Source organism: Triturus cristatus, chromosome 6, assembly GCF_964204655.1.
Source record: "Triturus cristatus chromosome 6, aTriCri1.1, whole genome shotgun sequence".
Classification (NCBI taxonomy): domain Eukaryota; kingdom Metazoa; phylum Chordata; class Amphibia; order Caudata; family Salamandridae; genus Triturus; species Triturus cristatus.
The window spans coordinates 1,353,295,764-1,353,321,469 of record NC_140589.1 but is presented as its reverse complement, the minus strand read 5'-3'; the positions used below and the strand labels follow the sequence as shown (position 1 = coordinate 1,353,321,469).

At 48.0% G+C, this 25,706-nt stretch overlaps 1 protein-coding gene across 3 annotated transcripts in view; it reads left to right on the top strand.

Moving 5' to 3' along the window:
• Positions 1–25,706, top strand: part of PAPOLG (poly(A) polymerase gamma) — a 465,484-nt gene that overhangs the window by 408,665 nt on the left and 31,113 nt on the right. For all 3 annotated transcript variants that reach the window (XM_085612363.1, XM_085612362.1, XM_085612364.1), the window contains 3 exons: positions 1,237–1,346; positions 13,926–14,047; positions 14,146–14,309. In XM_085612363.1, the coding sequence (XP_085468489.1) occupies positions 1,237–1,346; positions 13,926–14,047; positions 14,146–14,309 (396 nt within the window). The remainder of the gene's footprint in view (positions 1–1,236; positions 1,347–13,925; positions 14,048–14,145; positions 14,310–25,706) is intronic.

Sequence of the window (25,706 nt, the reverse complement as noted above, 5' to 3'; positions counted from 1 at the left end):
CACTTATTGTGCCACCCTTAGAGGCCCTGTACCTTTACACTCGCGCACTGCCTTTGCAGGCTGCGTGTTTTGGTGCAGAACAAAGTGAAGAGTCGACGTGGCACACATGCCTGTGTGCCATGCCTACAACCCACTGCGCTGGCATAGTTCAGCCACCCCTTTAGCTGGGTGCACTATACCAGTGGTGAGGGTACTGGTGCAGGAGTCCTGTACCCCTAAGCCAATTCTTAGACATTGTAAGTGCAGTAATGCCATTAAGAGTATATGGTGCTGGGAGTTTGTCATTACCATAATGGCTTACTGAAAACTGAAGTTTGGTATCAATCTTTTCAGCACATTAAACCCACACTGATGCCAGTGTGGGGTTCAATGAAAAATGCACCCAGAGGGCATCTTGGAGATGATCGCTGTGAACTAAAGGATAATTAAATGGCGTTCATAAAATTATTTATGAAATAGCATTTTGAAAGTCTTAAATATAATTAAGTTGTATCAATGCAAAAGGAGGTAATTTTATTCAATTTCTCTTCTCCCTGTAAAGTGAAACTGCTATTAAAAAAAAAATTCCCCAAAAAAACCCAGTTATAGGTGGGCCGGGGGTAGCCATTGAAAATATTGCTATCCCTAAGGTGGTAGCACAAACCTTTTTATAGTTTCCCATCCCAGTTATACTGCACCAAAAAAAAACTAGACTATCTGTATAAAAGATGTAGGGGATTCTCTGCATTTATTTTTCCTTTGGAGACCGAAGGTGTCAAAGCATGTTTGACACACTTGCAAATTTAATGCCTGGTGGAAAATTTCCATGAGTTGGGGGTGTTGGTTAAGTTGGGGGTGGAGGTTACAAGAAGCCTGACACTTTGCCACCTGGGATGTTTGTGAATCACAAAGGTCTGAAATCTGTTCCACAGAAGGCGGCATGCTGAAATAAGTTTGATTACTCTTACAATGGCATTTGTGAATTGGCTACTGCCATTTGAGCTGAATTGTGATAAACAAGAAAAGGGCACAGCTTTTACAGATTGTGAGATTGTGGAAAGGTGGAGGTGGAGCAAGAATCTGGGACTTTTGTCAGATATGAGTGGATGCTGGTATGAGAATTAAATTATACATTTGGACTGCCCATAGTGATTTGTTCAAGTCTGGGCTTCTGTTCGTGAGTGGCATTTAAAAGGGGAAGGAGTAATACATCTATCCTATCAAGTGATTTGACTTAATCTGTGTCAATTGTTTCAGGAAGGAGTATATATCTATGTGGTTCCTTGGAATAAAATTTAGGAAAATTGAAAATTCTGAAAGTGTCAGTATCGATTTGACATACGATATCCAGTCATTCACTGATACAGGTAAATGAGAACAATTATTTGAACATAGTTAAACTCTCCTGAAGCTAAACCCTTTGTTTACAGTCAAATTTTTCACTTTTAAAATTGTATTTTTAATTGAACTGTGATCATTTAGGCGATGTAAAAGCGGGACGAATTTTACCTGCAAAATCATTCAATGTTGAGTTTTGTAAAATTGCCTTAAAATTAAGAAGTAAAATGATTTTAGTGATGCGTAGTGTCTATGCTAAGTTTTTGTTTTCTTGATAACATGTGTTGTGCGAAGTGCATGCGTTCCTCCACTCCTGGAGTGTATCTTCATGGTACTGCGTTTATTTTTATTTTTTACTTTAATACAAATTTATACAGATCGTCTGGCACCAATCTATTCAATCAAAGCTTATGTTGCTTTACCTATTCAGTTCCAAAGTGTTCCATACCCTGTGAGATCGCATCAATTTTCTTTTCTATATGTGGATGCAAGGCAATTTAACTCTAAATATAATTTATCTACAATATGTATATTGTATTCATAAATGGTTAGGTACTGTCCTCTTGGACACAGCAAATCTTGTGTGCGACCTTGGATTTTGATTTTTCAGGCTATTTACTATGCTAAAGGCAGTCAGACAATCATACTGCTTTGTCATCTGATATACTTCGCTATATACCTCTGCCCAATATATCACTAAGTTTTTTAATGCCTTATAGCTTTAAAACTACTTAACAAAATTACATCTACCAAAATATAATTTACACACCGTAATCTATATTCCTGCCAATTTTCTTTAAAAATCCGTTAAGCCATTTTACTGCTACATCAGATTGCAAAGTCTATGGAAAATGCATTGGTCGAAAAACTAGTTTCAGGACCTCCCACCCCTTTTTCTTTCCACCCCTTTAACAAATCACTGCAAAATTGTGCAGACTTATTCCTTTGTCTGCATTGTAAAACACCAATATGTTTAAGGGATAGGCACTCCTGGGTACCTACCGGGTGGGTTGGAGAGTATGGACCACTTATTTTCTTTAAGCTTTAAACTCTAGCCTGATTAACTACCTAGGAGTGCCCTCATCAATAACATTGCTTAACTATTGACTGCCTTGAGCATTTACTGGAGAAACCGGAGTTATTCAGAGAGTCAATCAAAATGGATTTGGGGCCAGCCAGGATGGCCGTGTGGACACAATCCACGACTGCTCTGCTACCACCGAAAGCAACTGAAGGGATATGGAGAGGTGTAGGGCACAGTAGCTAAACTATAGTGCAATGTAAACCCTAAGAAGAGGCCCCCACACAGACTGAGCCAGCTGGAGATGTTATGGGGCCGGATAGTGGACGATGCCAAGATGACAAACTGCACAGGACCCGCGGCCGGGCCTACAGCTACACAAATAACCACTACCGGAGCCTGTGACACATGGCGGAGGCCTACCGAATGCCTGGCCACTGGTACGAGAAATTACCGCCAGTATTCAATAGACTGTGCAGAGAAGGCGTGCGCCTGGGGCAGCTCCTGGTCCTGGAGCCCCTGTGGGAGGACTTCCACCTCCGTGCCCCAGACGATTAAGAGGTGACTACATCATTGTTAGTGGGCCCCTGCTTCTGGCAAGCATCCACGACGTAACTGGAGGAGGTGAGGAAGTCTTTGTGGAGATGCAGGTAAACCTGTACCGTGACATACCTGACCCCAAATTGGCTCCTGAAGACTCGCCACCACGATCAGAAGATCACACTGATAATAGTGGGGCCTAGATGAACTGGACACACTATAGAGAAAAAGCCCAGACTGCGGAGACTGTCTCGGTGACTGATCCTGACATGGTGATGGGCTACAGTGGCACGAGGCAGTCTGCATCTGTGGAAGGGAGAGCCCGGGGGTACACCAGAAAGACCTGTCCTGCTGAGGGGCAGGGAGCAGCAAATCGTGATGGGGACAGAATGTGCTTCATTAGGGCTCTGTCGCAGTGACTAACTTGGGGAGCGGTGAAGACTGACATTGCACTAGAGACGCTAAAGTTCTACTGCAGTGCCGAGCAAGATATTTGAACAACTCTGGAGAGGGGCCGGACCCCTGAAGGAACTGCCATGAGCCCAAGGGTTGTCGTACCAGGGTGTCCAGCTATTTTCCCCCACAGAGCATCGAAGTGGCCACACATCTGCAGAGCAACACCATGTTGCTTACAAAAGATCACCTCTCCAACCTAAATGACAAGGAGGAGTTACAGGAGGAACTGAAAGCAGACATGACTACCTCCCTGGGGACCCTGAGAGCAGACCTGAATGGCAAACTGGTCTCACTACAACAAGACATAGATTCTGTGGGCAGTAGGGTGCTGGATGTGGAGGTGAAAACACTCTACTAAGCCAGAAGGAGATTGACCATGTTGTAGTCCCTGCTTTATCATTCACAAAATGTGTGTGAATAGTGGACCATAAAAGTATGGCAGTTGTAACGTGAGCAGTAATGGGTACTGACTCACCAAAGTGTGAGACTGCAGGAGGCAGAGTGAAAATGTCAGTTGGGTGCATGATCCGCTCAAGACCTGAGTAGAAGAGGGCATGATCCAGACCATAGAAAATTAAGAGACTCGTAAGTATTTGTTAGTTTATAATAAACACTATTGCTTCCTGAAAGCTACGCTTGGTGTCAATGACCACCAAATGTGTCTGCTAGCCCCCATCATAAGGGTGTTCTCTCTGCCATAATTGGGCCGGCTCGTGGCATAATAGTGCCAATAGCATAATAATGGTCATCCCTTACTATTTTGGATAATTTTGGTCTAGTTGTGAAATACCAGTAGCCATCATTTACATACTAGGAGCATGACTGGCCTACATTTACTTCTTCCTGGCATACTAATGGTCATGACTGATATATGGTCTCTGGGTTTTCTTCTGGAAAATTGAGTATGTATTCCCACAGTGGACTGTGGTATTTGATACACAAATGTGCATTTTCAGAAACTAATGAATGATGATTCAAGCTAAGCTGGGGAGACCTACTGCTGTACTTATGTCCTTTGTGCAGTATGTCCATATTTGATTACTTCATAAGTCAGGTGGTGACATTTTATATTGATTAACGATTTCCAGGCATTTCTGCTGGTAACTGCACCTCGAATACTTGGGTTGTAACTACTGATAATCCTGCTTAGCATGGTCATAGTGTACTGTAGTCACTATTTTACAGTTATAACATTTTCTAGTAGCTCAGGAAGACTTTCCTTGAGCAGAAGTAGCTCTCACTACAGAAAAGGTTGGAGACCCCTGGTCAAGATGCAGTGCACAGAGTAGGGAAACTAATGGCTGGCGACCAGAGGCGCAGGAGAGACGTATTGGGTAAGTTACACTCTTTCAATTCAAAGGCAGCCATCCTCCAGGCAGCCAGGATGTTGTTATCTTCCAAGGGGCTGAGTGCACACACTATTGGGACGTAGCCCCAGCGACCCTGGCCCATTGTGAACAGTTCAAGCTTGTCACTGACAAGCTCGGGTAAGAGAACATCAAATATTACTGGACCTATCTTTTTGGCCATGCCTTTGACCTGCATAATAAAGCCTAACATGTTACGGATGTCTCAGAAGCCATGACACTTCCGAAGATACCCACTTTAGGAGAGCGACTAGTAGCGGATAGACCCAGCACTGCGAAGGTGGGGACCCCTGAAGCTCAGAATGGCACGTTCTGGCTCTCCCAGTTTTCCCAAAGTCAGCTACATAAACATTAACTGGCCAGGGTCATGAGCCACCCTAGAGGGACCCACGTGTTGACACATCAGTCTGTGGAGCGATCTCGGATGGGAGAGGAGGGACCACTTTGACTCCCAGGTGCTTTTTAATCAGCAAAATATGTTTAACGTTTGAACTTCCTTTGCATCCTCTTTAATATAGCCTACTCCACCTTCCCATCTGGCTCCGCATACTTTATTAGACTAGAGGTTCATATCCCACTTCCATTTAGCTTCACTGGAGCAATGTTGGCGATTTTGGTCCGACTCGCCTACTATGAGTTTCATTAATCGATTCTTTAGGTTAGACCAGGGACCAGTTGTCCCTATTGACTAGGTTTGGGGGTTTATATTCTTTTTGTTCCACAGAAGCCAGGGTGTCGCCTCAATGTATTGATGTCACACACTGCCTCCCAGGCTGGCGGACGGATGGGTGGGTGGTCTGTGTCGGGGGGGTGGGGGGGAAGAGAATGTACGGAGAGAGGGGACAGATACAGGAGGTTGCACACTTCGAGAAGGGGATTCAAGGACGGGGAAAAATGCCAAAGGTATCATGGCAATCACAGCAATTTCATGGAACATACGGGCCTGAATGCACCCGCTAAGCGCCATTAAACTCTGCAAGTACCTACAGGACCAGCACTATGATAGTCTTTCTACAAGAGACCAATTTTAAAAGGTCGGAGAAACACAGATTAAAACATAAGGCGTATCCTCTGACACACAAATCCTCAGCCCTACAAAACACAATGGTGGGGCGCTACTCTTACACTCCTCTCAAATTCCAACGAGAAGGTTGCAAGACAGATGAGAAGAGAGGTGGTGGTGGTCGTAATGGTGGTCGTAATGGTGGTCGTAATGGTGGTCGTAATGGTGGTCGTAGTGGTAATGATGTTTGTAGTGGTAATGGTGGTGACTGTAATGGTAATAATGCTAATGGTGAATGTAAACCGCTTGGGAGATCGAATTAAGCGGGGAATAGTGTCGCAATATTTGAAACGACAGGCACCGGACCTCCTACTGCTCCAAGAAACACACATCTAGGGAACCTCCTATTACACACTCAACAGATGGGGTTATAATTTGGTGGCACATGCGGGGGATGCTAAAGGGTCCAGAGGGGTGGGTATTCTTGCACGTAGTTCCCTCTCTTTCCAGGTACACAAGGTCACTTGTGATCCACTTGGTAGATTTGTCACGGCCTCTGGGCGATGGGAGGGTAGGTCCCTCAATGTGTCTTCCCTTTATGTGCCCCTCCAGATTTCACTCCCCTACCTTGACTGACCTAGGTCCACACATGTTAGGCCTGCCCGAGGGTGACATATTGGTGGGCGGAGATTGTAATGTGGCGCTCAATGGGGATCTAGACCGGCTGCCGCCCAGGAGAGGGGAACGTCCTGGGAAGCTGTTCGCGGATTTCCTGGGGCCACTGGGCCTCCTCTGTTTGAAGGACATGCAAACTTACGACCAATCAATACACTTTTCACTCTGGGGTACACGGGATTCTGTCCCGCAAAGACTACCTCTTTTGCAAAGCCACCCAACTCCCTATATTTGGTGAGATCTCCTTCCTTCCCAGAGGCATCTCGGATCTTTTCCCGTTGATGACATACTATGGAGGTCATGAAATGGTTATTAACCCTTGGTACCTTAGGGTACCGGAGATTCGAGACAAACTAGCGGAGATTACTAAATTATTTTATTGAAAACAAGGGTTCAGTGGACTCAGACATAACGCTATGAGAGGCATACAAGACGGTGATCCGGGGTTGTGGGGTGGCGGCGGTTGCGGGACATAGAAAAGAACGATGGAAACAACTGGATGAGACCAAGATTGCCCTTCTGGAAAGGGGCTTGGTAACGTCAGGCACGCCAGACACCACGCACAAATTATATATGAAGCAGAAGGAGTACAGAGACATTGCGGAGGATGCAGCTAGGGCCCAATATCAGGCCACTGAACATTGTCTGATATTGGTGATAAGCCAGTAAGCTATTAGCGTGGCTTGACAAGCGGGAGGTGGCCAGCAGGTGGGTGGCTGAGATTATAGACCAGAGGGGTGTGAAGTTGCAGGACAGAACAGATTGCGAGAACATTCGCCGACCATTTTGAATGGTCTGTCGCTACTCCGGCATCCACGCAGGTAGTGGTGGCGAAATTGCTAGACACCCTGCCTCTGCCTGTTTTAGAACCCCAGGACTTACAAGATCTTGACGCTGCCTTGACATCCGAGGAGGTGTATAAGGCGATTGGCGCCTTGCAGTCCGGAAAGGCCATGGGGCCCCAGTGGCCTCCCAATTGAACTCTACAAATCGAACGCCTATACAATTGAGTGTGTCTAGGGATGTTCTGCCAGCAAAGCAGAGATTTGCGAATATTAGTCATACACATAAAGGGTAAACTCCCTGAGCAGTGTAGCTCGTACATACCGAATTCCCTCCTTGACCCAGAAGTCAAAATACTAGTTTAAATTCTGGCTTGGCGTCGCTCGCCTCATCTTCACAAACTGATACATCCAGACCAATCTGGCTTTATGCCCACTAGAAATACCGCGCTGAACCACCGGCGCCTATATGGAGTCCTACTTGGGGCCACCACCATACAGAAGGACTCGGTGATTGTCTCTAGATGCCAAAATGGCTTTCGATATGATTGAGTGGCCCTCATTTGTCGCTCTTGAAAGATACGGGTTTGGAGATAGGATTTTATCCTGGGTGCGTCTCCTTTTTTCGGAACCCCTAGCTCGAGAAACTGAGAAAGATCAGCTACCTTTGCACTGAGAAAGGGTACGAGACAGGGCTGCCCCCTTTCACCTCTGCTTTTTGCTTTGGCTCTAGAGCCACTAGCAATCTGGATTGGGGGGGGCCTTATCAGGAGCCTTTATTGATCGATGGATTGGATGGATGCATTTTTCCTCTACACCAACTACATTTTACTCTGTTTGGCTAGACGCCGGTTTTTCAGCCACCGGGTATTACATATTTTCGCCCTCAACAATATTCAGGCTACACTTATAATTGGGATTAATCATTGGTCTGTTTTGAGTGGGTAGTGCCCAACTTTACCCGTAGGTTGCAAGGCCAAAATAGTCACGGACGGTTTCCTGTGCCTAGGGATATATATTACGATCAATCCTATAGTTTTCCACGATTGCAATCTCGTATCACCCCTGCGTTGCCTTCGAGCTGATGTTCAACATTTGAAAACACTACCCCTTACATTATTGGGCAGAGCAGCCCTCTATAAGATGATAGGGCGTTTTTGCAGGGCATAGAGAAAGCACAATTTGGTCCCACGACATTACTTTCAATCCATCGATTCGGAGGTACATACCTTGCTTTGGAATAACGGTACAGCCCAAATTGCCCTCGCTAAGCTCACAAAAAGCTGGTATGACGGTGGTATTGCCTTGCCCGCTATCTCGCAATTAGTGGTTCTCAATCACTGGGTGCATCGACCTGTTACAGATCCGGCCTATAGAATGGATAGGCATAATATGCTTCCCGGTAATTACTCATGGGCACTCCTATGGTGGGGCGAAATATACGCCTAGGTGTACCCCAACTTCCACTACAATTACTCTATGGAGTAAGGCAACATCCGCCCATGGATGGAAAGATAAAATTACACAGGTCACGCCTCTGCTCGAAGCTCATCAACTGGTTATGCTGTCAAAGCAGCCAGGGCTCGATAAGTGGCACCGGATTGGCATCTCGAGAGTTGGCGAGATCTGGGTGGAGGGTAAAGTGATCCCGTTCAGTGACCTACCAAGGGATTAACAATTGCAAGGGGGAGAAATTTTCGCTATCTCCAGGCCCATAAAGAGTTACATTAAGCAGTTCCTAAGGGAACTGAACTGCCAGTTTCTTCGCCCCTAGAGGACAGGCTTTTAGACTACTACCTACAAGAAAAAAGCCATTTCATTGACCTACCGCAAAATACTTAACACTCCGGATACCCAGGATAGAAGTCATGCAAAATGGGTAGACTATGTAGGGGACATAAACGATGAAGACTGGCGGGAGGCCCTGGCTTCTCCTTGTGAGGTGGCGATCCGCTCTCGTTTCAAACTTATCCAACTTAAATGAATACACAGCCTACTACACTAGCTCAGCCCTTGTTAAGATTGGTGTTTTAGGCTCCCTGGTCTGTCCCAGAGGATGTGGCCACATTGGCACTTGCATACACCAATGGTGGGAATGCCTGATCCTTCAGAAGTACTGGGGAAAAGTTGTTGTATCTGCCTTGTCCCGGATTTGACATAAACCCATCTGTCTCCCCCCCGGCTTTGTTGTCTTAACATCTGGGAGGCTACAGACCTATCGAACTGAGAGGTTGTGGGTCTCATTGGGTTGTATGGTAACGAAGCGCAATATAGCCAGAACATGGAAGGGGGTAGTCAAGCCAAGGTTCACTGACTGGGAATCGGACCTGAGTTGGTGCATGGAAGCGGAGAGGGCCATCTATGAGAGCAGGGGGTGCCCACGTAAATGGACGAATATCTGGGGCCCCTGGAATGGGAGTAGAGGTTTGCGGTGTACCCCTTCTAGCGATGCTTCCCTATTAGCCACTGATATTGATGCTTTGTAATGTTATGTATTCGATGGGAACTGGGAAACGTGATTATATTGTAGACCTGATGTGATGATTTGACATTCACTCTACTATTGTAACACGATTACCGAAAGTATTGAAGACTGCACTACACTTTCTTTGGTTTGTATTGTCTTTGTTGATTCTGATAATAAAAAATATTTTTGTTTTTTAAATGGTGGGGATGGTAATAATGGAGGTGGTGGTGGAGGTAGAGGTGGTGTTGGTAATGGTAATCTGAGGAGTCTTTGAACTATTGCAGCAGCATATGCACCAAATACAAACCAGGTGGCCTGTTGACGCTAATAGGGGGGATTTGCTGTTGGGGGAAGTAATATTAATGGGGGATTTCAACCTTACTTGGCACTCTGGCATCTACAGCACACGTCACTGATGGGGCGCCTACGGGAAGCTTCACGAAGGGGGTGAAACAAGCAGTGCACGATCTGCTGCTCATTGATGGGTGGCAGGTGCTTCATCCTGAAGCCAGAGACTACACTTTCTTTTCCCATATCCGCGGTACATATTCACGGATAGAGTAGATCTTCCAAAGTCACACAGTAGCCCTCAACTTAAGGGAGATGACCATTCAATCTATTACACTCAGATCACACCCTAGTAGTCCTAGCGATGGAATGGAGAAACCCCACACCTAAATACAAACGCTGTTTTTTCCCAAACGCCCTGATTTGCTACAGAATGCTCCGAGATGACCTGCAGAAGGCCATTCTAGAATATTTCCAATTGAATAAACCACGACGCCACACCCACTAATAACGGACTCATTCAAGGCAGTCCTGGGAGGCCAGTGTTTCACACTAATCTCCACACTTAATGAGCAAAGGACGTGGGAACGATTAACACTAGAAAGCGAACTGAAAACCCTGGAACAGGCCCACAAAGCTGACCCTACCTTGACCCTTCAGCGAAAGCTCACAGCCATGATGGGGGGAAATTCAACGCGATCTACACTAACAGAGGAGAATTGACACTGCTCCGCCTTCAACAGATAAAGTAATAAGGTGGACACATTTGGCACTCCAGCTTGGTGCGCAGAGAAAGGAATTACGTTGGGGACATACGTAAACCCTCAGGGAAGGTGGTAACCGAAGATCATGACTAGGCCCAGACCTTTGGACAATTTTATAAAACACTATACACAGCCGACCCTGACAATTCCCAAGCACATACACACAGTAGAACTACTGCATGTCACACTGGCCCAAAATGAACAACTAGGGAAACCGTTTGGCGAAAAGTCGGTATGAAAGGCTATAGGACCTCTCAAACTACATAAATCCCCCAGCACGGATGGGCTTACACACAATTTTATAAATCCTTTAGCTCAGAACTAACCCTGCATCTGACTTCCCTCTTTAATCACATCGCTAACAGCAGTAAGGTCACACCTACTATGAGCGAGGCCGTGCTCACAGTAATACCTAAACCCAGGAAGGATCCACAGACCTGTAGTTCATACTGGCCCATAGCACTACTCAATTTAAATGCAAAACTATATTCTAAAATCTATTTGTGAAGCTAGAAGATCTGATGCCCGAACTGATCCATCCAGATCAGTTGAGCTTTATCAAAGGCCGGCAAACTCACAACGTGAGGATGGTGATTACCCTGATCGAGAGCCCCTAAAAAACATATACCGGTCATCTTGCTTGGTCTCGACACAGAGGACGTTTAACCGAGTGGACTGGTCCATTCTCTTCCATACATTAGTGGTTTGGCTTCTGTGACTTTTTTATAGACCTGATCCGTGTGAACTACGCTGCACCATTCTCTGGGGTCCTGGTCAAAAGGGTGGGCTTGGAGCAATTTGCCCTTGGAAGAGGGACGAGGCATGGCTGCCACCTATCTCCATTACACTGCCCTAAGTATAGAACCCCTAGCTGTAAAGATCAGGGTATTGCCTGCAATTTAGGTTATCCATTTTGAATCAACGGGACATAAACTCCTTATTAGCGAATTATATTTTAATAATCCTCTGACCTCCAATGCTCCCTACAAAATCTTCAGGACGAGTAACAACTCTTCGAGGAGGTGGCAGGCTTGCTTATAATTTTAACAAAATTCTTTCTTCTCAATTTAACATTAGCAATTGCATATTTGATGTCCTTGCTGGCCTCAACCCCTTTTCAATGGGCGAAGAAAGAGCTAGTATATCTTGGCGTAAAGATAACCCCCAAGCTATATCGGGCTGATTTCACTTTGCTCTTACGTCAACTGAGGGTCGACTTGAGAAGATGGGCTCCACTATACATGTCCTGGCTCCGTAGAATACATGCTATTAGGATGACTGTGCTGCTGAAATTTCTTAACCTCTTCAAGAGCTTTCTCTTAGAGCTTGACAGGGCCTTTTTACCAACCAAAGGGCTCTTGGTGTGAAGTCCCTAGTTGCCACCTCTCCTATTTAGAAGGATGAAGTCCCTCTGACAATGCTCAAACATCGGCATGTTCCAATTATGAAAAGTAGTGGAGAGTGTTAGACCGCTTCCTCCCTCCATGCATCAAAGGGCCCAGTTTTACAGCTGGAGGAAATGTCGGGTTATAGTGTATTGGCTTGTAAGGAGAAAGGAAAGTTATCAAATTGTGCAGCTTATTTACCTTATTCCAAGTCTTACGAGTCGCTCTTGTGGGGGTACTTAAGTAAGCACCAACCCTCCGAACCATAACCCAATTCATTTAGCAGAACAAGAGAGCTTGACTGCCCTTTAAACTGTTAGTGACCAGAAAACATGGGATGGGGGGAGGGGGCGGCCTCATACTCCCAGATTTCCAACTTTACTTCTGCATAATTGAGTCATTGTAGACTGGTCAATGCTGGAATCGGGCAGGCACTGGCTAAACATGAACAGGGCAATCGTAGGCAGGGTTATCTAGCATGTCCTGTGGAAACCGTGAATCGCCCCCAAAATGCTTACTTAAGTACCCCCACAAGAGTGACTCGTAAGACTTGGAATAAGGTAAATAAGCTGCACAATTTGATAACTTTCCTTTCTCCTTACAAGCCAATACACTATAACCCGACATTTCCTCCGGCTGTAAAACTGGGCCCTTTGATGCATGCATGGAGGGAGGAAGCTGTCTAACACTCTCCACTACTTTTCATAATTGGAACAGGCCGATGTTTGAGCATTGTCAGAGGGACTTCATCCTTCCAAATATGAGAGGTGGCAACTAGGGACTTCACACCAAGAGCCCTTTGTGAGAGGGGCAGTATCGACCAAAGAGACCATGTCTTTTCCCTACTCCTTACTGCTGCTTACACTACCCATCCAACAGCCACACCATGCTGCTTTCTGGGAAAGCACCCTGAGGCGAGATTGACAGACAATGAAAGATTTGGGGGAAAGACATATTAAAACCTAATCGCTCCCTAATACTCTGTGATGCCCACTATAAAAAAACGTACGTTTGGTACTTACATCCCACAAAATATATATTTTTTTATTTCCCAACACATAGTCATCAGTCCTTTGTTGGAGAGGCTGTGGGCTCCTGGGCGAACTTCTGTTACATTTGGTGGGACTGGCTGACAATCCGGCCCCTCTGGGCAGAGATTCTAGCGCAAATCAAAGTGCTGGGGTACCCAATTCCGGAAACCCTTAGTTTTGCTCTCCTGGACCTACGGGTCATTAGCCTGAAGTATCAAACAAAGTGATAGACATAATGTGGTTTTGCCTGGAGGCGGCAAAGGTGGTTATGGCAGTTTGGAGGAGAAAGGAGGTGCTAACCTTGACACACTGGCATTCACGTCTGTGGCAGTCAATCGCATTGGAAAGGCTGAATGATATTCCAAAGGATGATTTCAAAAACTTTGAATATGATTGTGGACTGCTAGTTGGTTATCTCTCCAGGGGACTCCGCTCATAACTTGTCCCTCCAGAGTGCAAGCGCTACCTCTTCCTGCTCTGAACTACAAGGGGCCCATGCATACTGTTTATATTCCTTTTGTGTTTCTCACATGTGTTTATACTATGGTCTATTAAGTGTATAGGGCGGGACTAAGGATAGGGGAGGGTATTGATATGAGAGGGAATCTGAGGTTTTGTCCTGTCACATGGGCAATACTTCATTGTGAATTAGGCCTCATGAAGCACCCTATTTACTGATATAAACTGTGCATAGTAATAGCTGTTGTAATGCATAATACGGGTTACTCAATTGTGTTGCTGGTGATATGAAAGATCAGTAGAGAAGTTTGACAAAATGGATTTGGTAGGGTTTAGAATTTTAAGGTACTGAAACTGTTTTGGTTTAAAGTTTATAGGCAGGCATCCAATGTTAACATGTTGAAAGAGGGAATGAAGATTGAGGCTACTCACGTGAAGAAAAAACAGCTCTTGCAGTATCTACCTGCAGAAGTAATACAGAAGAAAAAGAGGGTAATTTTGATATTTGTTTAAAACGTGGGAACTTACATTTGGTGAAGGCATTTTTTTACATTGTCTTTATTCTAATCATGGTGTATTTTGTTTTCTAGAGCATGCCAGACATAAACAGAAATTCGAGTGGCCTGCAGTCTAGGACGTCCCTTGATGGAAACTGCTTGGACAGCTCCAGGGATACAGATAGTGGAACACCTTTCAGCTCCCCAACTTCATTTAACAAACTTTCTGCTGTAGATAGTCCTGCAATGGTAGAAAGGTTAGCACTGGTGAATGTTGTAATGTACATCCTTTGGAGATCTTTCGTCTGTGATATATAATGTAACTGTTTAGCAAAGCATCCAAGGTTTCTAGGTTGATGTCCATGTCACATGCTTCTCTCATGGTGGAAACATTTTTTGTTTTTGTTTTCAAGAACTTAGTTCAATTTTATGCGACTGGTTAGAGTACAGTGGAGACTGCTGGAGTACCCTCACCCTAATGTTCCTTCAAAATTCATTTGTGTTCCAGAATATGTATAATTTGTTCCTTATCCTTTTGAGCTTTGTCTGAGGATTGTTTGTAGACCAGCTTGTAACAGCCAGAATTCATGTTAGCTGGATAATGGTTCTTGTCTCTCGGATTTTGATGTGCTTGTCGCAGTTAAATGTAACACATTTTGAGAATTTGACCCAGTTTCATCTGTCTTAAACTGGGAATATTTAGGTAAAGTTCTGTGTTCCGCATCAGAGTAAAAACATGCAAAGTAAAGCTCTATGGACAGATGCAATTACCTCACTAGTTCCCAGGATGCTTTTCTGATTTCTTTGCTGACCAAGAAGACACAAGCAGGACCATCACTCATTAATGAAAAGCTTAAGGCCATATGTTCCCAGCAAGTCTCCTGGTAGGTCAAATAATACTGCTACTACTACTTCTACTACCCCAGGAGCATCAGGACCCAGCAGAGGTCACCTGTTGAAGCATACTGACACACTTTCTGATGGATTCTACTTTGAACAAATTCCTCAACTTGGGAATATCCAGAGGCATGAAACTGGATCCAGAAACTTTCATAGTAGTAGCTCTCCACTGCTGCCAAGTGGTGCCACACGACTCCCCTTGTGGCTCTGTCCACCAATGAAGTGAACACTGGCTTAAGTGTCACACCTTTTGCTGCACTACCATTTCCTGTTTAAAAGCACCTTACCAATGTGCCTTCTGGGTTTCCATTTGGATTTCAGTGTTCTTCTAAATCTAACTATGCTTATTCAGCAAACTGTTAAATGTGCACTCCTACATTGTCTAGGTTCAAACCATGTAAACAGATGTACCAGTTCACCACCCCACCCCCCAACATCTTCATCTCAAAGGCCAACAGGGCATAAAGAAGCTAAATTATTTTTGCCTCCGACCCTAAATTGCCCTTTTCCCCTCCCTTGGCACATCTCCTAACAGAGCAGCCCACCAGAGAACACACTCCCCAGAAGCACAACTGTCCTATAAAATCTTCCTAATCATTGTTAAATTGGTTTTGCTTCAAATACTCACTGGAGAGTTGGTGGCAGCATCCCCTGCTGCTAGTTTCGTCCTCAAATATTCCAGTTCTCAAGAAGCTTTGACACTGGCTTCTGGCTTTGTTTCCCGATCTGCCTCAGATTGAGGAATTTCAGTAGGCCATGTAGTCCTTTTCAGGATTACTCCTCTTTCCTCTGGCCCCTTGTGGTTAACAAGGCAGGCCATATCCTTTTGTCCCGTTGATTCCAGCCTGTCTTTATACCACCAAATGCTTTAGCCTCCTGGATGGCTAGAGCATATGGTGCTTACTGCATTGGAGAAACCATTTTTGGGTGTTACAGTTCATAGGTAGGTTGCCCTGTGACACATGCCTGTTCGGTCGTGTTTTTTCACATTGTAATGTGTTATATATGTATAAGCTTTTTATTTACTTTTCTTTGGTTTAACTTCAGTTTCAGTGTATATTAGAATTATATTGATCAATATCTGGGGTACTCCATCACAAATTAAACATGCTAGATCTCTGCATTCGTATGTATCTCTCAAAGAATTTAAGGATTAATGACCTCAGTAACCTCACCAGAGTAGTATCACTTTTTCCTTATCCTTCTGTGTAGAGTATGAGACTCAAATCACCTACATATCTGGAGTCACTCCTTTGTGTAATATGCACTGTGCAGAAATTTAAATTCTGGAAGTCTGAACCGCTCTGTGAGGGCTATTTCCACTGGGATGGCAAAGGCCTACTTCCCTAGCACCTGCAAATCATTCTTCCAGTTGCACCTTAGTTGCAGGAATGTCCGGTGTATGATTTACCATGGTCTATTTATATCTTTATTGAGCAACGCAGCAGTAGCAATATGGCATGAGCACTTGTCTAAGCTGAAGGTAACAGAATAACTGGGGTTTAAAAGACCACATTCTTCCTACAACTCAGTAAATTATTTAATGGCCTTATTGGGAGCAGTTGCCCATTGACAAAAACCCCAGTTTTGTGCTCCATCCTATAATAACCTGGTCCTTGTTACCCTTGCAAGGAAAGAAACCACCCGCAGTAGAATCGGTGCGGTTACATTCTTGGGTTGACCCATTTCGTGGCAGGGGTCTAAATTATGAGGACCGGCCTGGTGGCTTGGGGAGTGAAATATCTTGAGTATGGCTTGGCCCCATACATATGATGGTTTGGATCCACTCTACCAAGTACTCTGCTTTCAGTGGTGTTGGAGGTTTGGTTTTAAGTACTCTATCATTAACTGCTGCCAGATGTGCCACACAATTTTCATGCAATAAAGGTTTATATACCCAGGCCCCCATTATATGGTGACTTGTAACATTTTCCTGTACGGACAGTAGGTGTTTTGTTATCCCACAGTTGGGGACCTGGCCTTGGTAGAGATTTGCTTGAATTATTAGTCTGAAAGAAACACGTTAGTTAGATTCCTCACCTTAGAATATCCCCAGGCGTCAGGCTGGATCTGGAAAGATTTTTGTAGCAATACCCCTTGCGCGTTGCTAGGCGTCGTCTGCGGCTCCGCGTCCGTAGTTTGCGTCGTGCGCCGGAATGACGTCGTCGGAGTACTTGGACGCCGCCCTCGCGCGCTGACGTCAGTTCTTCTTTTTTCCGCGCCAGTAAGCGCCGATCCGGGAAGAGCTTACCCCTAGTCACTTTTTGACTAACTTTTTTACCTCTTTTGGTTACTCGACTCGACTCTGGTGCCGGTAGGATGCCTGGATTCAAGCATTGTGACGCCTGTCACTGACTGATGCCGGTAACGGATCGCCGGTGCCTGTACTGCCTGAGGGCCGACCATGACGCGGAGTCATGCCCCGACTGTCAGGCCTTGACGTCGAAGGCTAGGCGGGAGCGGTCCCGTAAGCTACTCGAGCTTCGACACTCTGCTCCGCGTCGCTCTCGGTCCCGGTCCAGGAGGAGGTCCAAGGACCGTTTGCAGAGCCGCAGCCATCGACATCGCTCGTCGGGATCTTCGGGTAAGTCCCGTCACTCTAAACATTCTAAGAAGTCCAAGCGGCGTCCTCGCTCTTCGGACTCCCCTCGCCGGTCACGCAACCCAGCCGAGGGTCCGGGTGGTTCCACCCCCGCGTTCGTCTCCATACCCTCCGGTCCCTGGGACTGACGTGACTCCGGCGGAGGTCAGTGCCTTCCTCGCGGCCATGAGGAATCTGGCTCCGCCGTCGACGCCTGCCGGCGCGCCTTTGGGCCCCGCAGGGTTGACTGGGCGACATCGCATGCCGGCAGCTCCGGCCCCGTCGAGTGCTCCGGCTCCGACGCCGCAGGTCCCCGAGGGATCCAGGCCTGGATCTCTGCCGGTCGACCTCACGATGCTGCTGGCGCCGACACTGGTTCCGCCCCCGACGCCGGCCCCGCACGGCATCGAGCCTCAGTTTAGCCCTATTCCGGGTACGACTCCGTTACCGGCGCCGATGGGTGCCCACTTCATCCACCGTCCGGCTCTGATGATTCCTCCTGTCTACCAGGAATCTGATGATTAGGGCGACTGGGAGGGGTCTCAGGACCCTCTGGCCGAACAGGCCCAATTGTCTCAGGACTGGGCAGAGGAATTGGGGGACGCCAGCGGTTTGGATACCTCTCCAGACGCTGGATTCATCTCTCCTCCGACTGTGGCCTCGGAGGAAGGTGCAGCCTTTTCTGTGGTGCTGCGCAAGGCGGCCGAAGCCCTAGGGCTCGAGCTGCCTGCTGTGGCTGTGAGGACTAACGTCCTCACCGAGGTCCTTCAACCGACAGCAAGCTCCACTGAGCCTCTGTTGCAGTTTAATGAGGCCCTCATTGACGTTCTCCAGAGCACTTGGTCCAAGCCGTCCACAGTCCGTCCCGTGGACAGGAACGTTGCCCGGTGCCACCTCCTTGCTCCGGGTAACCCCGCATTCCTCTTCCACCACCCCACCCCGAGAGCCTGGTTATCCAGGCCTCAACCTCCCAATCCTACTTCCCATCCGCTCCTCCGGATAGGGAATCCAAGAGGTTGGAGCAGTTTGGCAAGAAACTGTTCTCGTCCCTGAGTTTGGGACTGCGGTCATTAAATACCGCTTGCCTGTTGGACCGTTACTCCCACTCGCTGTGGGATGGGGTGGAGGACGTGCTGCCCTTGTGCCCGGAGGAAGCCCGGGAGCGACTCACCCACGCACTTGCTAACGAGCGAGATGCAGCGCGGCACGCCATTAGATGTGGACTTGACACCACGGACTCGCTAGGTCGGGCTATTTCCACCACGGTGGCGCATCGGCGTCACGCCTGGCTGAGGTCCACGTCGTTTTCAGGGGATGTCCAAAGCTCCCTCATGGACATGCCCTTCGATGGCACTCGCCTTTTTGGCGAGAAGGCTGACAGTGCGCTGGTCCGGTTCAAGGTCTCCCGGGCCACGGCCAAGTCCTTGGGTCTTTCGGCCCCGCGGCCGCAAACTTCCGCTTTTCGCCCCTTTCGTGTCCAAGGAAGGGGCGCCTCCTCACGTCCGCCCAGCCACAGGCCGCAGAGCCAACCTGCACGCGGTCGCGGACGTGGTTTCCGCCGAGGCGGTTCTGGAGGACAACGTGCCGGTCAGTCCACATCCACCCCGGCAGCATCCGCCTCAAAGCCCTCCTAGTCTGAGCTTTCAGGCCCATTCAACGCCAGTGGGGGGCAGAGTTCGCCATCACCTGCTCCACTGGCGCTCCATCACTTCGGACAGGTGGGTGCTGCAAATCGTCCGAAGGGGCTACTCCCTCCCCTTCGAGACGACCCCTCCAGCCATGCGACCGCAGAACCACCGTATGTCGGGGGATCATTTGCATCTTCTCCGGCAGGAGGTTTCGGCCCTCTTGGCCAAAGAAGCCGTCGAGCGCGTTCCTGGTCCAGAAGTAGGTCGTGGTTGCTATTCCCACTACTTTCTGGTTCTCAAGAAGGGCAAAGGGGGCCTACGCCCGATCTTGGATCTCAGAAGCGTGAACGCCTTCCTCCGGAAGGAACAATTCAAGATGCTCACTTTGGCTCAGGTTCTTGCTGCCCTAGACCCTGGAGACTGGATGGTAGCGTTGGACTTGCAGGACGCTTACTTCCACATCCCCGTCCTGCCGGCCCACCGGCGTTACCTGCGGTTCACGGTGGGTCAGGAGCACTTTCAGTTTACCGTACTCCCCTTCGGCCTCACCAGTGCCCCTCGGGTGTTCACGAAAGTGATGGCCGTGGTCGCAGCTAATCTGCGCAGATCAGGGGTCCTAGTCTTCCCCTATCTCGACGACTGGCTGTTGAAGGCGGGCTCGCCCCAGCAGGTAGTCTCCCACCTCCAGACTACGGCAGACCTCCTGCATTCGCTGGGGTTCTCCATCAATGTGCCGAAGTCGCACCTGACTCCCTCCCAAAAGCTCCTTTTCATGGGGGCGGTTCTCGATTCGGCGCAGTTCCGGGTCTATCCGCCGGAACAGCGGGTCCTGGACATTCGCGCCCTGATTCCCATCTTCCGGTCTCTGTCCTAGATTTCGGTCAGGTTGGTGCTGCGGCTTCTGGGGCTGATGGCCTCCTGCATCCTGTTAGTACCTCACGCCAGATGGCGGATGCGGGCTCTGCAGTGGGACCTGAAGTTTCAGTGGGCCCAGCATCGAGGCAACCTGTCCGACCACGTCTTGATCTCGGAGGGCACTGCAAAACAGCTGCAGTGGTGGCTCACGAATCTCGATTGGGTCAGCGGCAGATCCCTCTCCCTTCCCCAACCGGAGCACATGGTAGTGACGGAGGCGTCCCTCCTGGGATGGGGGGGCCATATGGGAGAGGCGGAGATCAGTGGACTCTGGTCTCCGGCGGAGACTCTGCTCCATATCAATCTTTTGGAGCGGAGGGCGATCCGACTTGCACTAAAAGCCTTCCTTCCCTCTGTCCGGGGAAGTGTCGTGCAGGTGTTCATGGACAACACCTCCGCCATGTGGTATTGCAACAAACAGGGCGGGGTGGGGTCGTGGACCCTTTGTCAGGAGGCCCTGCGCCTCTGGACATGGCTGGAACACCAGGGCATCACCCTAGTGGTTCAACATCTGGCGGGCTCTCTGAACGCCAGAGCGGACGAACTCAGCCGCCGGTGCATGATGGATCACGAATGGCGTCTGAACTCGACGTGGCGCAAGGTCTCTTTCTGCAGTGGGGAGAGCCTTGGTTAGATCTATTCGCCACCGAAGAGAACGCGCAATGTCAGCAGTTCTGCACGTTGGAGTTTCCAAGGCGGCACTCGCTCGGAGACGCTTTTCGTCGCGAGTGGAGTTGCGGTCTGTTGTACGCCTTTCCGCCTTTACCACTTCTGCCCAGAGTGCTAAAGAAGATCAGGCGCGACTGGGCCCAAGTCATCTTGGTGGCTCCGGATTGGGCACGAAGGTACTGGTATCCCGAGCTACTCAGTATTTCCATCGATCCCCCGATACGACTGCCTCTTCAGGAGGACCTTCTGTCGCAGCAGCAGGGGATGGTCCTCCACCCGAACCTGTCCAGCCTCCACCTGCATGCGTGGAGATTGAGCGGCGGCAGTTGATGCCATTTGACTTGCCTCCTGAAGTCTGTGATGTCATTCTGGCAGCCAGGCGTCCTGGCAGCCAGGCATCCCTCCACAAAGACGGTATATGCCTGCCGGTGGAACAAATTTGTGGCATGGTGCACAGCAAAGGCTGTGGATCCCCTTTCTGCCCCTCTTTCTGAGGTACTCCTCTTTCTTCTTTCTTTGGCCCAGCAGGGCTCTGCTCTGGGCACCTTGAAAGGCTATCTTGCTGCTATCTCTGCCTTCCTTCGGCTTCCTGATCAGCCTTCTCTTTTCAAGTCCCCTGTTTCACGCTTTCTCAAGGGCATTACTCATATGTACCCTCCTGTTCCTTTCGTCATGCTTCAGTGGGACTTGAACCTTGTTCTCACTTTTCTGATGTGCGCTCCCTTTGAGCCCCTTCATAACTGTCCCATCCGTCTTTTGACTTTGTAGACTGCTTTCTTGGTAGCAATCACCTCAGCTAGGCGGGTGGGTGAGCTCCAGGCTTTGTCATCCAAGCCTCCCTTCCTTTCAGTTCATCCGGACAAAGTTGTCCTCCGGACACGTCCTTCTTTCCTGCCTAAAGTCGTGACTCCCTTTCACATCGGGCAATCTGTCACGCTGCCCACCTTCTTTCCGCCTCCTTCAAAAGATGAAGAGAGGCTCCACCGTCTGGACCCAAAACGTGCGCTATCCTTTTATTTGGATCGCACAAGACCGTTCCGGGTGGACGACCAACTTTTTGTTGGATACGTAGGGGCTAAGAAGGGTAAAGCTGTACACAAGCGGACCATCTCTCGGTGGGTCGTGTTGTGTATTAAGACCTGCTATTCTTTGACTTTCTGGTGTGATCTTGGTTCGCAGACCCACCACCGGGGTTGGTATTGCTGAGGTATCTATTCTAAGGTGAGGAATCTAACTAACGTGTTTCTTTCAGATGAACAAGTTACTTACCTCCGGTAACGATGTATCTGTAAAACATTAGTTAGATTCCTCACCGACCCACCCAGCCTCCCCGTTCTGCAAACCGACATCTAGGGTTAAGGTTATCCCTTTCAGGGCCCTAGATTTTTTGGCACCAGTGTCGGTCTCTTGCATGGCTCAGCGTCCCTGGCGCGGAAAGCTATGTACAAGAACTGACGTCAGCGCGCGAGGGTGGCGTCTAAGTACGCCGTCATTCCGGCGCACGACGCAAACGACGGACGCGGAGCTGCAGACGACGCCTAGCGACGCGCAAGGGGGTATTGCTACAAAAAGCTTTCCGGATCCAGCCTGACGCCTGGGGATATTCTAAGGTGAGGAATCCAACTAATGTTTCTTACAGATACATCGTTACCGAAGGTAAGTAACTTGTTCTTTGGGGATCTTGAGTGGAATATTTTGTAAAGTTTATACCATCCAGGCAAAATTATAATTTTAATTATAGTCACCATGCCCATTAGTGAAATCTGAAGGTGCATCCAAAGTTTACTCTTGCTTTTGATTTGCTATCTGCGCAGATGTTTGTGTTCCATACATGTTCTTGTGTGTTGGAGACCTATGTCTAAATATGTAATCCCTTCTGTAACTTTAACAGTGGCTAGTCTTCCTAACATTTTGCCACAGCGATTTTTCCCCGTATGGTGATGTTATATCAACCAGGCTTGTGTCCCGTTCAGTATCTTTAATACCATTGTGAGTTCTGATATTAGCTGCCAGGGGTCCACTGCGTAAAGTGGTGATAGGGGGCATCCTGGTTATGTCCATTGGTCCATGGAAAGGGTTTTGACAAAATCCCATTGACCAATATCTGTGGTTTTGGAGTAGAAGAGGCAGTGTATGAAAAAAAAATGTTAAGCCCAATACTAGCTTCTTCAGGAACATGAAAAGGTATGTCCAATCTAGAGTTAAAAACTCTTCCAGCTCAATCTGAAGAGCAGCTGTCTGCTTTAGCAATTTGCGGTCAAGGGTAAAGTATCAAAGTCTTCAAACATTGTCTAGTTGACCTGTTGGGCATAAAGCCACTTTGGTCATGATCAAGGGTTTCACGAAATGGGGCAGTAGGAATCACATTGCCATGGCTGTGCATAGAATTTTCAACAAATGAGGAGCCAAGCTAGAGGCCTTAGTTTTGTAGTATTTGATTGGAAGGCCATGCGTTCTGGATCTTGTCAATTTGCAGGGGTTCAAATTGCTGCTGTGATCTTCTGTTATTTCCTGGTTAAGGCCCTCATTTCCTAACACTTGTAGCACGCTAATTGGAAGGTTGAAAATGTGCTTAATTCTGAAGTGTATTGCATCAGCAAAGGACCCACTGTCCACTTACCTGCACTCCAAAAAACAAACTCCAGCATTATCCTTGGATCATGTTTCTACCATGACTTTTGTTCAGCAACGCTTAAATTTGGTTCCGACTTGCCTCATGCCTTCACCGTGTAAACCCTTCTACAGTTTCTTACGACTGTCTTTCTGGTGGCATTTACTCCAGCATGTAGGGTTGATCAGTTGCAGGCCCTGTCGGTCTGGCCACAGTGTACAGTATTCTACTCAAGCAGGTTGATTCTACTTCTTTCTCTGTCTTTCTGCTGAGTGCTGTCTGTCTTCCGTGTGGGCCTATCTGTTAGTCTTCCATTCTTGTTTGCCCCTCCTGACCGTTCCATGGGACAGAATTTGCACATGCTAGACTCTAGGTGAGCTGCCTCCTATTAAGTCAATAGAGCGACAGCAGATTCAGAGGGGTAACAGCTGTTTTTTGGCCTTGCTGGGACCAAACTTGGGGCTCTATTGAACCAGCGTACTGTTTTACATTGTTACTCTATGCCTAATGCTTCTGCCTTGGCCACGGGTGTCCCAAGTGACTGCTATTTACTAAGCAGCTACTTTGTCTTTGTAGTCCACTGTTAAGCATTGCCCTGGGACTGGCAAGAATGATAGTCACTTTTCTAGTTCTGCTGCGTCATTTTCTTTGTTTACCTCTAGTCCGTACATCTGAGTGGGTACTGCTTTGGCACTCATTCATAAGTTCAGTAAGATGCGGGAAGAAGTATCCATCAAAAGAAAGCTACTTAGGGTGTCCAGTGGAACTGGGCCCCTGGGCTTCTGCGATACAAGTCAACTCAGTCGGTATGAAATATTTGGGTGTCTTTTTATCCGGTTCAGCAGGCGAGTCTTGGGACTGTAATGTGGTGCCGGTTTGGGTACGTGTGCGCGCCGAATTGCTAACTTGGTCTCTGACGCCCCTTTCTCTTCCAGGTCAGTTGGCCATTTTTAAAATGGTCTTGTTGCTGTATCGGCTGCAAAATTATCCATTCCCTGTTAAGCCTTCTTGGTTCCGCCAAGTTAATTCAGTTCAGGGACAGTTCCTTTGGGATGGGAAAATAGCTGGGGTGATGCTCCGGACTTGTTTTCAGTCCACATATTGTGGTGGCCTGGCCACCTCGGACCTCCAGTCCTATTATGTGGCCTCGCAATATTGATTTTGAATGAATGGTGGGACCGTTCAGATTCGGCTTATGCAGTGGAACGGTGCTAGATGGGATCCTATTTACACACGATCCTGTATTCGGTCTCTATTCGCAGGATGCTGCCGTCCGCTACGAGTGTAGTTTTCCAGATGTGGAGGCAGGCCCTGCGCAGGATGGGGTGGTGGGGCAGGTTGACACGGGAGACTCCTGTGTGGTCGAATGGCGGGCTGCTGCAGCTTGCGGGTCTGGGGGGCTTCCGTGATTGGGATAATATCGGGATCTCTACCCTAGGGGGTGTTATGCAGGGCACCCTTCTCAAATCTTTTCAGGATCTTCAGCGGGAATATCAGATGCAAAACGCAATTTTTAAAATATCTGCAGTTCAAACATGCTATTCTTCCCAATGTAGCGGTGTTTGAGTCTCTTCCGAGTTTAGCCCCGTTGAAGCCAAAGTATTTATGTGGGACCTGCAAGATCATAATCTCTAAAATCTATCAAATCCTGGTGACATAGTCCCACCACGCTAGATAAACTTAGGGAAAGGTGGGAAGATGACCTGGGTCCCTTGGATGAGGAGGACTTGACCGAAACGCTTGCGTCCCCTCGGGGAGCGGCGATAGCCATGCGTCTCCGGTTGTCCCAATTTAACTATCTCCAGAGTACATTATATTTGTGTCCGGTTGTGGAGGGCTGGCATGATAGTGTCCCCGGTGAGCCTGCGCTGCGGCTCAGAGGATGGTACTCTATTTCACACAATTTGGCAATGCTCTGGCGAGCATTTTGGCTTGCCTCACGGAGGTTTTGGGGTGGGAGCTCCCTTACTCCCCAAAATTGGTACGGTTTCATGTAATGGAGGGGGTGTGGTGAATATCTAGAAGCGCCACTTGATGCTGGGCTTTACGCTGGCTAAGCGGAACATTGCCCGTACGTGGAAGGCTGGGGCTCCACCCCCGCTTTTGGCGTGGAAATATGGGTTGGACTTTAATATGGGTCTGGAGGTTCCCATTTTTCAGGCACGTGAGTGCCCGATGAAGCATTATAAGATCTGGAAGAGGTGGGTGGTGTATCTGGACTTGGATCTAGAGCCCCCTGTTGTGAGAGATGTGACACTTGAGGGATAAGCTGGGCAGGGTTAGTTGGGTCCTGTGTATGGTGTTTATGTGCGGGCGACTGTGTATTAATATTGGTGGTGCATACAGACTG